The sequence below is a fragment of the Ixodes scapularis genome, unplaced genomic scaffold (assembly GCF_016920785.2).
Source record: "Ixodes scapularis isolate PalLabHiFi unplaced genomic scaffold, ASM1692078v2 PGA_scaffold13__105_contigs__length_92229423, whole genome shotgun sequence".
NCBI classification, from domain to species: Eukaryota; Metazoa; Arthropoda; class Arachnida; order Ixodida; family Ixodidae; genus Ixodes; species Ixodes scapularis.
Genome location: NW_024609839.1, coordinates 37350323 through 37364761, shown reverse-complemented (window position 1 = coordinate 37364761; position 14439 = coordinate 37350323). Strand labels below are relative to the sequence as shown.

Here is a 14439-nt window from a genome sequence, read left to right as displayed (position 1 = left end):
TTGGGAACCCCATGCAGGACCCGACGGCTACCAGCAAGGGCGGTCGCCACGCCCGGTTCACCACCGCTGTGCCAACAACAATGATCCCGGTGTCCAACATACCTTATAAGCAAGGGTCGCCAACAAGGAAGTGCTGTGAAGCCAGCCACGGATACAAGCACCCGCCGCGCTCGCCGACCTGAGCTAGGGGAACCGTAGCCGGAGTCCTCGGAGGTCGGACGAGCTCACGCCACGACTCAACCCATCCCAGGAGCTCAATCCAGCTACAGACGACCGTCCACTTAGTGGAGGGAACGCCCGACAGTCCCCCGGGCCCGAAACGGGAGCCGCGCGGAGGAGCGCGACAGTGTAGGCCAGAAGGGGTGACGAACTCTCCTCAGGACGATGGGGAACGCCAGGCGCCAGACTCCGGCCGTCGCGTCCGCGGTTTATGTCTGCTCGGAAGCCAGTGGCTCCCACAATTGGCATAACGACATTCTAATTAGCTTGAGGAACACCAACCAAGTGCAATTTAAGAATCGACTTTTTTTTTAACCAATGTTTAAATGTCTTTTCGAGCAAAAACTGGCGTCTCTGTGCAGTTGCCATAACATCGTCGACGTTTACAACATAAAAAGCGACATAAGTTTGCTTCAATTCACCTTTAATTTGTCAAAGGAAAGGTCATTGATCTCGCCAGACTCTTCTTTAAAATTCACCAGCGACCCGTGACCTTCCAGAAACTATCACCGTTTTTTTCTTCAGCGTGTCCGTCACATCATTCGTGTAGATGTCAGATTCCGGCACGGACACCTTTGTGAACACACCAGAAGCCACGAAGCGTGCTTGCCTAGGGCCTAGTATTTCCAGGTCCTTGTTGGCAAAGGCGAGGTAATACGCCGGCATGATGAGCACGGAGGTGTCTTGAAACGGTTTCTTGAGCCCCATAGCAAAGTATCCGCTGATGGTCAAATCGCAGGTCCAATCGATATCCTAAAAAGGTCAAGAAGAAGTTCTCAGAGTCGATAAAAGCTTCCGTAAGCAATTAAATGCACCCTTTTAAAAGGTCTGTATTTCTCGGCAAGCCTATCCTTTTTCTATAGGCTGCAATGATATCACATCAACCGCCATTAAGGCGGTCTCGCTGCTAAGCGCGTACGTTTTATGGCAAACGTTTAGCACTACAGGAAGTGTTTTGCCTGGCAATAACAAGTACGAATGACCACCAGCACGGCGCGATGGTGTCACGTGCAAGAAATGTATACAGTGTGGCAGTCGCGCGCACGCAGTGCTTTTTATTTTATGCAACAGACGTAAGTCAAGTGTGCGACTTTATTTCTTTAGGTTTCAAATAATTGCTTCAATGAAGGCATTCGAACTATTGTTAAAACATATGCAGTGCACTAACGATGCACTTTATTATGTTATGCGACCGTATACAAATAAAATTGTATGCTCGTTTAACATGGAGAGGGCTATGCGCACGCCGCTTTCGTTCATATCAGCTTTAAACACGTCCTTGATTGCGACATCTCGTTCGTCGTTTTTTCAGTCAGCAAAAATGAAAAACCATTGGAACTGCAGCGAAGATGAAATGAAGCAACCGAGCGGCAAAATCAGATTTGACGTTCGTGTTTATAGAGCGTAACTTCGGTGTGTCTTTGAATTACGGCAATACTGGTTTACGCTGTACAGTCAAAGAAATAGAGGGTGTAAAGAAGTACTCCCCTTGTCCCATATGTAAGTCCCCAAAATTACATTTCGTCGTTCTGTCCACTGACGTCGAGCCGGCGATACCAACGTTTACAAGCTGCTTGATAGTCGAGCAACCCAACTTATTAAAATAGCTAATGTACTCATTAAAGGCTACATTAAGACAATCAAGGTTTTCTTGGTCCTGCTGCAAAACCTCAGTACTTTTTTTTTGTAGTCTTTGATACGCATCGTAGCTATTTAGTACGTTATGTCCAACAGCTATCAAGCCGCTTGCGAAAGTCGGTTTTGCCAGCTTGACATCAGTGGACAGAAGATCGAAATGTAGTTTTGGGAAGTCACATATGGGACAAAAGGAGTACCTCTGTACACCACCTATTTTTTAGACTGTAGATGACAAAGTTAGCCAGCCCAGTAAGGCTGCTAGCCTGGTGTGTTTGAAGTATGTACATCACGCAGTAACGATGGACGACTACAGTGTACTAGAATACGAGAGCCGGAGCGGTTCGCGTGAGGCGTGTGGAGTAGATCGCAATAGATGTCAATACCGGCGCATCGGCAGTAAGGTCAGTGTGATGGTCGTTGTGCACATGCACCGCGTGCACGCGCACGTGCGGCGGCACGTGCGGACTGCAGCGACTTCGTGCTGTCTCTGCTGCCCTGTCGAGTGCAGCGCCACGATTGTTGTCTGCACGTGCAGCCTCACGAGCTCTCCTTGCCTTGTCCTGGCGGTCCAAACACTATCCCGTCTTATAGTACACTGTAACAGGACGGCACGAAACTACTATGCTCATGCAGATTGAAACGGGCGGATCTCCAAGTTCTGCAGCGCGAGCTTTCGCTCCACAAGCTCCGAGCTGTAAGCATAGCGCTTCACTTGGGCCCCGTACGGGCAAGGATGTGCAGCGTGCGCGTGAACGTAGCATTCGCGAGCCTCTAAATGCACGCACTTGACAGCACGAGCTGAGCGATGGCGGCTGCCAGATGCCCTGGTTGCAATCGTCTGTAGGGAGTATTCACTGGACGCCATATTTGTGGGTGCTGTTTAGTGCGCATGCTCAGAACGAGCTCGCATCAATAGGCTCCTAAGACCGGCACTCTTCATGGTGTGGAATGCACGTTACAAAAGAACTGTGGAAGCTCGCCGTCAGCACGCACTCAGCATTCGCGCACACAGCTATGGCCGCCAGTGAATACTCCCGGAGTATTCTTTGGCGGCTAGAGCTGTGTGCGCGACTGCTGAGCGCACACGGCCGGCTTCCACAGTTCTTTTGCCACGTGCATTCCGCACCACCAAGATTGCCGGTCTTAGCAGCCTATTGATGCGAGCTCGTTTTGAGCATGCGCTCTAAACATCGCCGTCAAATATGGCGTCTAGTGAATATCCCCTTTACTCCGTTCACCCTTAAGCGGAGACTGCCACAAAAGCTACAAGCGCGGGCTAGCCCGCACTCCGGGCTTTGAGATGTGCATTTCTTGCCCGAGTGCTCGTTCTGCGGAAGAACGCTTTAAATCCGCAACCTCGAACTCTCGTGCTTGTGGCATTGGCTGCAGTGTCAGCTTAAAAGGTGAACGGAGTAGAGCACAATCCTCCCAACCAAGTGGCGTTTACGCGTGTCACTCACTAACACAGCTAGGGGGTTATTCACGGCTTGCGATTGGCCAGGTGAACACAACCAATCCGCGTCCGGCCAACTGTGTTCTTTTATTTGTGTTCCAGTTATCTAAATAATTGGTCGAACTCGGCTCATATATGGCTCTCAGAAAAATAAGTTTGTCTGGTCGGTGCGTGATGTAATATAAAAAGTATTTATTTATTAGCTAATGAATTGTATATTAGAATAATTTTTGATTAACTGATAGATGCGGTGGTTGATCGATCGATCGAAAAGGCTGGGCGGCTTGCGCTACGTTTGAATGCAGAGTGAAAATGTATAAACATCTGCACCAAGAAATTTTGCACCCTTAATGGCAAAACATTGAGTTCCATAGACTTACCCCCCCACCCCCCAATCACGGCGAAACCTTTTCAACACATTTAGTTTGAGTAATTCACCCTTTTCGGTTGTAAAATAAGGTGCTGTTGCATGGAACACCATTCAACTTTGAAGGGTTTAGGAAGATAGTGGAGAAGGCTGCTACGATAAGGTGAGAACACACTTCATTTATTAAGGATGTTTGCTGCACTAACAACAAGCTGTTGAATAAGTCGCTAAGTTAGCGGCTTTGTCGATTAATGTTCCGCTGTATCAATGATCTTTTCTTAGAGATATCTTCCTTGAGCTTAGACATATTATGCTCTACGTGGAAGACAGCAAAACAACAGACGTGTGGCCTCCGTAATTGCGGAGACAGTCACCCGTGGATGAGTGTCTTTAAATTGCCGAGTATGCATACGGAGCTAGAGCAGTAAAAAGGGTCGTGATTGCAATACCGTGCGTAATTTGTTGCATTTGCATTTGTTGTTTCTGCGCACGTGAGTACAGCATGTGGTGCTTCCTTCTCGCCAACACTCCGTCTTTAGGATGTTCGTTCACATCCCGCCCTAAAGCCGGGATCACACTGCTCATGCCCGAGTCACACTAGAGCGACAAAGAGATACAACCGACAGCGACACGCCTCAAACCAGATTCTTTCGAAATTTGACAGGCTTTGTAGAATAACGAAGGCCATGCTCAATCACGAGCATCATGCACATGAGGGTATTTTGGGCAGGCATGCAATCACTCGTGCTTACTTCACGAGCACCGAACAACTAAACGCCTGCCTACTGTCATCGCGAGCACGCTGCATGTGTTGGAGGCTTGTCGCCGTACTGGAACTCAGGCATCATACATCAAACAAAAGACAGACTGCGAACGCAGGACACCGCAATATCTGTGGTTCGATTGCCGGGCGCCAAGCGTATCGAACGCAGACGCGTGGTGCGAAAGGTTTTCTTTTCTTTTATTTTGTTTCTGCTTGTTTCTCCTTTTACTCGTTTCCATGCGGCATTCGAAGCACGGATCTCGCTGTAACTCGCGTTCCATTTTGTATACAGACTACCTTTTGTGTGATGCATAAGCAGTATTACCACGGCTTTAGTGTGCTAGCCCAGGGACATGTTGATTTGCACCCTTAAGGGTTTAAGCGATTTGAGTGCGTGGTTGGTTATCGATGGTAAGGATTAGTCACACAACAGCGCCCACATGGTCGCTCTAATGTGCAAATCGCTCCAGTGAACACAAAGCTGACTGCTGCGCCCTGGTTAAGGAATTACGTACGCTTTGAGCGGGGGTGGCGTACCACTCCACTTGAACAGTCCTTCCGGAGGGAACGTTGACTCCTGTGGCCACCGCAAACGTCTTCAGTTTCGTCTGACTGTCGGTCGTGGTGTTGTCCGAGTTGTATTTAGCGCCGAAGGTGCCACCCAGTCCAAACACCTCTTTTAGTGACACACCTCCCGAAGTTTCAATGCCGAGGGTGAATCCGTTGCTTACTTTTAAAGATGTTTTTTCTTTGCGAATGGTAGTATGCGTGACGGTGTATGTTTGGGTAGCATTCGATTCGTTGTCATAGAGGTTAGCGTAGAGAAGGCTGCGGTTACCGGGAGCTATTTTTGGATCACTCATTGTTACCTTGCCCCCTTCGACTTGTATATAAAATCTGGCATAAAAAAGAAAAGAATATATCGTCAGATATATCTAATATACATTTTAAAAACAATGAAGAAACCAATAAACCGTTTATCGATGAACGTGCAGATTTCGGAATATCGCTCGCAATATAGACGCTTTACACACGCGCCAAATTACAGCCGTCATTGGTGACCTTCTCTTGTCTTACCGAGATGCCGAGCAACTGAAAAGGTAGTTGACGATCCTCTACAAAGGCCGATGCTTTAGAAAATAATACAGTTGAGTCTAATATGGCAATAGCCTGGCCTACTATGGTAATGATGAAGTGAAGTAAACGGAATAAGAGGAAACAAAAACTGAAGGTCAGTTATGGCGGCGTCCATGCACAGCTGCTGCAAAGCGTCTATAGGGGTGGACAACCTGACACTGGTGTACTTATCGCAGCAGGAATGGCGACACGTATTAATATGTTTCATTGCAGTCTGTAGCACTATGCATTCTGGGCTGCACATGTCAATTTTTAAAGGAGAGCTGCGGCGTCAATTTGAACGTTTTCAACTAGACGTGTTAAGGGGCATTCGCACGAGGGAGAAATCCCGGGGATTTGTCCCCGGCACGCGCATCCCACGACGAAAACGTCAGGCTTTGCAATGTGCAAAAGCCTCGCGTTTTCATCTCGTGATGCGCGCGTGCCGGGGAGAAATCCCCGGGATTTCTCCCTCGTGTGAATACCCCTTAAAGAGCGCGAGAAGCTGAGCCTAGAGCATCAAGTAAATTTCTCCCAAAAGTATTTAAATAATTTTTAATCGTAGAACTACGTCAGAAGCGAAACCGAAACTAACCTCCAACTTTCCTGGTTCCCCGTCTTTTTGATAACGGATGTCAGATGTATACCCATTAGCACATGTGTAGCTTGAGCCTGTTTTTTTGTCCAGCGTCATCGTGAAATAATAAACTACGATACATCAAGCAAACAATTACCACCAAAGTTTTAAAGCTTTTTAGCTCCAGATATCAGACGATTCGCCCTTCGCACTTGATCCGGCGGCATCTCCTCCAAGGACACCTCCCCGTGTGGGCTGCTTTCACAATCCGCCTACGTGTGGACCAATGGTCGCTTTGATGCAGAATGGCATGGAAGGTTTGATGCGCTAACAAGCTGCGAACTGTTTTCTGGCAAGACGCGAACGCCAAGAGCCAGCGTTTGCGTCGGACTGCTCGGATTCACTTGCGTCCTAGAAAGTTGTCGGATACCAAAAAGATTTCACTCCGTTGATCTCCTTCGCTGTGCTATTGCACCCTACCGCCAATCACCAGTTACCATCACCCTCCATCACACGCCGGAAACAACCTAATCCAGAGGCAATTCATAAATCCACATATGCCATCACCAGGGCCGTTTGCTCGAAGCGCTCACCGCGGTTAAAGTTAGCCGCAGTACATAGGAGTGGGATTTTAAAATCACGCGACTGGGGGCTCGGTAGGGATGCGGGGGCACATGGCGGTGCCCCGGTGAGTGAGCGCTGCTCGCTTCGGAACTAATACGTCGTTGTAGCTGCAATATCGGGCGTGTTAGTCAGCAACGAATGGTGCAGGAGGCTTTCGCTTTGCCCTAACTAACTTAAATTGCAAAGCATGAGCAATGACATCGCAGGATTTTTTAGATAGTCTTTCGATTCTGGCCATTCTTAAGCCTAAATGAACGCGATAATTGTCGGCATGGCAACGTCTTTGGAAAGTAGAGTGCCTTGACTCAATTGGGGAGGAGATCGAACAGTCACGCCTCTGGCGGCACGCTTCAGCTGTGGGTACAACAAACCAAATTTTCTTGTTTATATTCGATCAGCGATATCGATGGTGAGGATTCGAAGGCCACTACTCGTGCAACCAAAGCACTGGTAAGAGTGAAGCGCTCGTGTCCAGACCGTGCATGGCGAGGTTCAATTTTTTTGTTTTTCTGTGTTAGTAAACACCGGGCTGTGGGGACAACAAACTCGATAAAGCTCCCCCTACCCTCTAAGAACAAATGGAGGAAAAAAGTAGCAACGGCGCGTCTTCCTCCCTTCTACTGACGCGCCCCCAAGCGGACACTAGAAAAGGGGAGGAACGAAACGTCTTTCTCCCTCTCCAGGCAGACGGGAGAAAGCTTTCGCCCTCCCGACTCGTCTTCTTTCGGTTTCGTTTTTCGAGCAGGTCGCGCACGTTGTTTAATAAATAGCTGTTGAGTTGATTGAGCTACAGCGGCAGCGAAGGCCGCCTGTAATTCCGTCTTCTAGTCCAAACATGCAGAACATTTCGGTTGCATTGACGTTTTTCTCATTAATTTTATCAAACGAGCAAACGAAGCCGCTAGAAACAGCGAAGTTCCGGAGCAGTGCCAGCAGTGCCACGTACACTGGGGGATGGCCGTCTCCGGATTGCGGGACTCGCGCGGCGCGGAACTGCAGTAGCGAAACCACGCGGAACTGTGTCGACGTTTTCGACGTTATGGAAACCGCAGGAACTGCGTCCAAGACAGGCAGGGTTTGCTGCCGGCTGCCTGGGTGCCTTCCGTGCTGAGTTCGGTTCTGTTTTCCAATGCCGAGTGCAACCGGCGTTCAACGTGGTTCTGTGTTTGTGCATGTCAGCAACATAGCTGCAACATCGCGATGGCAGTGTTGTGGGTTGTGGACAGAAGACTGGAATTATCACCGAAGTGACCGTGTGTTCGCGTATCAGTGGTGTAACAACAAGATGAGATCGTAAACTGTCTGGCATTGATGCCGTTGGTCAGGCCGTGATAGGAGGGGGCTTAGTGTCGCAGGTTGACCATTCCGCTTTACATTAAAGAGTTTAATACCACTTGAGGGATTACGTGCAATCGATCAACGTGCGGATAGTCATGTTGGAACGCTGGCCTGAACAGTAGAAGCACCTATTGCTATCGTACAGTGGCCAATGTGACTGTCGGAATTGTCTTGTCCCCGAGAGCGATTGAGCTCTGAGGCAAGGACTGAACAGTACGAAATCGTGACGGAAAGTACGTATATTTACAGTATGGAATCTCGGCATTAAAACACAATAGTAGGTAAAATCAAAAATAAAAAAAGCTACCCTTTATTTTGCTGTTTAAATATACTACGGTTCCTGGAGGAACTGCCCTCCAAGTGGCGCGCTGGGATGAGAGCTAGAAGTTTTCGTGCTCGCCACGGCGTAGCTCCGTACCTGCCGCAAGTCGCGGCTTTGACTGAATTCAAGTTGATCGAAAAGCGATTTCTCAGCCCGTGAAGCATCACTTCCAGCTGAGTGAATATCCGCTCTACAGAGATTAATTCAAGACGGTAATTGCAGCTTTGCCCAAACAGCACAAATAGAAAAACCAATAGAAATAAAGGCTACGACGTGTCGTGTGGGGAAACAAACTCGTGGCTTCGAACCACATTGGAGAGGCTTGATTTATTGGCTTTCGAGTAATTACGGCATGATCGAGCGTTTGCTTTTTAATAAGAGATTCATCCCCTAAGCCATTGAAAATACTCTCAGACGTATGACATTGCTGGGAAAAAATGAGCATGCTGGGAATATTTTTTATTGCTGAGGGAGTCACCGAAAAGTTCCGTACGTTCAAAACGACCAGTATAAAAGACGGAAACGCGGAGCACGGGTGTAGTGTTCGGATTAGTGTGGTGTTCCGTTGTACTGATGTTTGTGTGTGCCGTGTATGTGCTCAATGTGTGTTCACCTGATGCTAGTAATAAGCGTAATGTAAGTATAGTTGAGGATCCACAAGCGGAGTAGTGGCCAGAGGGAAGCAAATTATTTTTTGTAGAACATGAATTGGGCGGTACCTAACGCCACCTAGCCTAGCTACTTGCAATTACTCTGCTTGGCCCCGCCATCTGGTGACTAGCGATTTAATCTTTCACGCTACGCGATAAACAGCGGCTTCGAGTTTGTTCTTTCGAGAGCGGCTTTTGGTTTCGCGGATTGAGTTTGCCCTTCTCCGTGATGTGCGGTTCACGGAGGAATTGTGACTCGAGGAACACCAAAGGTAAGACGTAAAGTGCGCGAAGTAACTGGGAATCGGTTGTCTCCGTTTAACATCGCAGTGCTGTCGACGAGAAAACTGAGTGACTAATTTCGAAACGCAAGTTTCTGTACCTGTAGGGGGAATCTGGCTTCTGAAATAAACACAGTTTGCGGAAAGCTCGTGTTACGTTTTTATTTTCTTCTGCTCTCATCCGTACAAGAGACGTAGCGTCCTCGTCGAGCCTTATTGGGCTCGATTTGCTCGATTCGGGGCCGCCATATTGAGATGCAAGCGACGGAGGAACTTTGCTCCCCTGCTTCAGGGACGAAAGTTTCTCCCTTTCTAAAGGAACATAGGTTACAAGACAGTTCCTCCCCTAAGGGAGGACTATCCATACCCTCTTTTCTAAGAGTGTATAGTTCGATCTCCTGCCCAATAGGCCTGGTATTGCTAGCACTAAAAAGCAGACAGCGTCCCAACTAGACCTCTTTCTAAATTTCCCAAGCACCGAGGTGCATGCTACGGGTGTAGTTACACGCGATGCACGTGTTGGCGTCTGCACTGGTAATCGTTCTAAAGCAAAAAAAAAAGACTAAAATAAATACTGCCTTGCACGTGCGTCCGTCAAAGCCTTATTATGATTATTTACTTCGAATCTTTTATAAGAGGAAAGCCAGCGCGCGCGGTCCATAGAATTAAGCGTTTTCACATGCAGCGATTTTGGCCCTAGAATGGCGTGATTTCTGCTGTCGCGGCGCTCGTGCCGCTCAATCGCTGCGGCTGCCCAGAGCGCCGCGACGGCAGAAATCGCGCCGCCCTAGGGCCCAAACCGCTGCATGTGAAACACGCTTCACACTTCCAGCGTTCTCCTCGATGCCTGGGTAATTTAGAAAAAGGTCTATTGGCGATGTGCGCGATCGAAAGCGTCGACAGAACTGTAAGTAATGCAAGATTTGTTTTTTTTAATTTTGATGGTGTTGGGAGTGTTGGTTTCAGATCGCGATGATTACAAGCTTCCACCATGCTCATTACGAACACCATCGAACTTGTTGTTCGCATGGTAATGACGTCAAGAGAGTGAACCAGAGCCGTATATTGGGAGAGTTTGGCCATTCATTGGTATCAATGGGGCGAAAATCTATTGGTCGAATAGTTGATTGACAGGCCGCTCGTGGCCAATCACAAGCCGCAAAACCTCCCCTAGCGGTGGTCGTGAGCCTCAAAAGTAAAGCAGGGTTCGGTAATTTCATTTTAGCGTCGCTAGAGTTAAAAAAGTTAACGCTTGGTGACTGAAAACTTGGTGCATGTGAGCTTTTCGTCATAGCCTTCTTTAATGGTAGAATAAACGAATGCGCACGCGGACACGTGCGTTGAAATAACGTAAACAGAAGTTTGTGTAGCCGCGGGAGTTCCGCCGTTCCGGTCTTGTTTGAAAAATGGGTCGTTGTTGTGCTCTGAAGTGCCGGAACAGAGCTTCCAGAGGAATTCGCTTGTTCAAGCTGCCGAAATCCCCGAAGAGACGGAAACTGTGGCTTTCAGGAATCAAGCGTGGCGCGGGGTGGAAACCTCCCGACAGAACGTACCTTTGCGAGGTGGGGTATTGTTCATTGTTAATATTGTGACGCGAGCACAGTGACGCGAGTGCACTGTGACAAAACCGTGTATTTTGTGATCATTCTCTACTGCCGTGGAAGCGTCCTGTGCGCTTTCGCTTTACCGCAGAAAGACGAGTGGTTCAGGCCTGTGGCGGTCGTGCGATGATGGATTTGTAAGATCGCGTATTTTGAAAGCGTGAGCCTCTCGTCAGCGGAATAACTGTACTGTGACGCGAGCGGCTGAATACACAGTTTTGACGTCTACCAAAACGTTATTCGCTGCAGGACCACTTCGAGCCCTCCCAGTTCCAGACGAGGTGCTCTGACGGCTGGAGGAGGCTAAAAGCCACAGCTGTTCCGAACTTGTTTCTGCATTCTGAAAGTCAAGTGAGTGCGTGTAACGAGGATAAGTGAGATTTTTGTTCTTTTGGTATTTACCTAGATTATGAGAGTGAATTAAAAGCAATAATTTATCTTGTGTTAAGATGTTTTTACTGATATGATTTAAAAGAGGCACAGGTGACCTATAATAATGTGGACTTGGTAGGCTGTTGACATCTCTGTTCCATGTCAGAGACTTTTTTTTTTTTAAATCGGAGTGGTCCTTGTGCAAGAGTGCATGAGACACCATCATTCAGTGTTGCAGCCTGACGCAGCACAAAACCCCGCCTCATGGAAATGTAAGTCAAAACCCAATAACTCATATTCTGTTGCTTCTATTAAGTTAATGCATGAGGCATTCATCACTCTCAGCTGCCTTGTAATGTTATGACAGCCTCACCAGCTAAGTATCTGTCATGGTTCTTGCATGGCTTGGAGTGATCTCGTGAGGTGGGCAACACCCAATGGACCATTTGCAGAATTAGTGGTTCGAGAGTGCATGGCTAAAAGACGAGAGTTCCCTGGCCGCAGGCACGTCCACCGCGTCCCGTTGGCTTATTGTGTCGCAGTGACTTAGATAGAGCTCCCCCAAAACCACTTTTGTCCCCCTTGAGGATTATCTTTCACCCCGAGGTAAATACAAAGAAGTCTTCGTCCCTCTCCGCTCGGCCAGCATGAAGAGAGAAGTGGCGACAAATCCATTTATTCTCGAACCCATATTTCTGCAAAACGAGGATTCTCGTACCGTGTTTGCAGCAACCAGCGGCCAGGACCTCCGGAGCGACCCTGCAGGTCGGCCTGCTGACGCAGCCGCTCCCCACCACCAGCGGGGCGTGCTTCGTAAGCATCTTCCAGGGTCCTGCGTACCCCCGTGTAGCAATACCACCACGCTCTTCGCCGCAGGTGACCAGTGACAACCAGCGCGGCCAGGCCAGCTCAGCTGCCCGCGGCACCTTGGTGTCGGCACACTCCACCAGCTGGGTATGTGGTTCTTGCACGGCTTGGAGTGATCTTGTGAGGTGGGAATCACCCGATTCTCATACCGTGTTTGCAGCAACCAGCAGCCAGGACCTCTGGAGCGGCCCTGCAGGGCGGCCTGCTAACGCAGCCGCTCCCCACCACCAGCGGGGCGTGCTTCGTACGCATCTTCCAGGGTCCTCTGTACCCCCGTGTAGCAATACCACCGCACCCTTCGCTGCAGGTGATTAGTGACAACCAGCGCGGCCTGGCCAGCGCAGCTGCCCTCGACACCTTGGTGTCGGCGGCCTCCACCAGCTGGGTATGTGTCATGGTTCTTGCACTGCTTGGAGTGATCTCATGAGGTGGGCAACACCCAATTCTTGTACCGTGTTTGTGGCAACCAGCGGCCAAGACCTCTGAGCGAACCCTACAGCCTCTTTCTCCATCACCCGTTCCACCTAGGCTCAATGAAGATGTCTTTCTTCAGATGAGCCGGAAGATCAAGCAGCTGGAGAACGAGAATCATCGCTTGGTGAGGCAGGCTGCCTTACAAAAGACAAGGGAAGCGACATTCCGGTCTCACTTGCACAAGTTCTTCACTGCGGACCAACTGGCAGCTCTATCGAGATCCAGCAACAGGGGGTCCAAGTGGTCTAATGAGACGGTGAAGAAGTTGCTGCAGATGCGATTTGCATGTGGCAGCTTGGGCTACGACTTGCTACTGGAGGGGAGCTTCCCATGGCCGTCGTCTAGAAAGAACTCTGGGGCGGCGGCTTGAAGGCAAGTTTGTTGTCAGGCTACTCAAATGCTTCAAAGCTCCCTGTTGATTATTTGCAGATATAATATCCTTGATAGTAACTGAAGTGTTTTTGTATTTTACACAATTTATTTTTAAATGATAAGTTGGTGTCATGGTTCCTTTTTCACTTAGTTGCAGTGTGGTATGAAGGGGTAGATTATTGATATTGTGTTGGAAGGATTCTCTCATCGCAGGCATACAGCACTAGTTTGACCTCAGTATCTTGCACGCGTCGAGATGTGAATTCAAGTTTAGAGGGGGAGTGTTTCCTTCACTCCCAATTTTTGTAACCTTGCTGATGCGACCATGGAGGTAATTATGCTGACGGTGTCTAGGAGAGCAGCCTGTGGTGATGATGGTCGAATGAGGCTTATGGATTCCATACGAGCACTGCATGAACACTTGACTTGGGTTCGTGACAATAAGTACCTCGGCAAACATTTGGGCAGCTCATGACTAATCTCTGCACACGAATGGCCAAAATTAAACATTGTTTACAGCTCAGCACATGCTCCACATGTTGCCATCCCCAGCCTATGGCTATACACAGTTCTCACGTGACGTCATTCTAGTCATTATTCCCAGGTACTAAGCGTCCCATTAATGTAGTGGAAGGTAGGTCTAATCTGCACCCCGTGATTGGCGCGGCCCTACTAGAATAAAACGTCATCATCTCACCTACCAATTGTGTGTGTCCTGTGTCCTGTGATGTCGAGATCGCTCTAGCGCTCTTATCAGTTGCCCTTGGGACTCGCGATGAGTTGGCCGCGTGCCGTTCGTTCGGTGATGTGCACAGTTTCTAAGTGCTGGCAAAGTCGCGATTGCAGCGAGTTAGCGCGGTTGAGTGCGCTTCTTAACGAGCACCGGTGTGCTGTGCAGAAGCGACACTTACAGAGAAAACACCGTGATTGTGCGTATTTCGCAGGCACTGCGATTGTGCATTGAGTGGAAGGCACACCTCCAGAGAAGAAGAGGTCACGCGCGTGTGCGACGAATTCAGGAAAACATTGTAATGTAGCGTAATGATTGTTCATGTTCCTGGTCAATATAAGTGCTTACCTCAAGGCAAAAAAAAAAAACTGGCTTTTACCATGAATATGTGTTACTCTACAATTGAGGTCCCGTCAAGCAGTGTGCATCATTGCTCATCATTTCTTTAGTCTAAGATTTAAAACGAATATTTGGGTATAGCAAGAGGACTGACAAATCTCTCATCTACTTACAATATTTATGTAGGGCTTGATTTATTTGAAGCGAGAGTCATTCAGTAATTTAGATCAGAATTAACTGAGCCTTGGCAGTGGGTAGGCAGATACTTGAGAATAACCTAAATGAAACCAGCTAGATTTTCCTTTACAAAGTATAATCATTGCTCACATGCTGAGT

General features: G+C 48.5%; 1 protein-coding gene across 1 annotated transcript in view; it reads right to left on the bottom strand.

Moving 5' to 3' along the window:
• Positions 1-687: 687 nt before the first annotated feature.
• The window catches only part of LOC115310032, a 49054-nt gene continuing 35302 nt past the window's right edge, over positions 688-14439 (bottom strand). Inside the window, exons 4-5 of the mRNA XM_040211974.1 lie at positions 4956-5337; positions 688-972 (exon numbers count right to left, since the gene is read on the bottom strand). Coding sequence (XP_040067908.1) covers positions 688-972; positions 4956-5337 — 667 coding nt within the window. The remainder of the gene's footprint in view (positions 973-4955; positions 5338-14439) is intronic.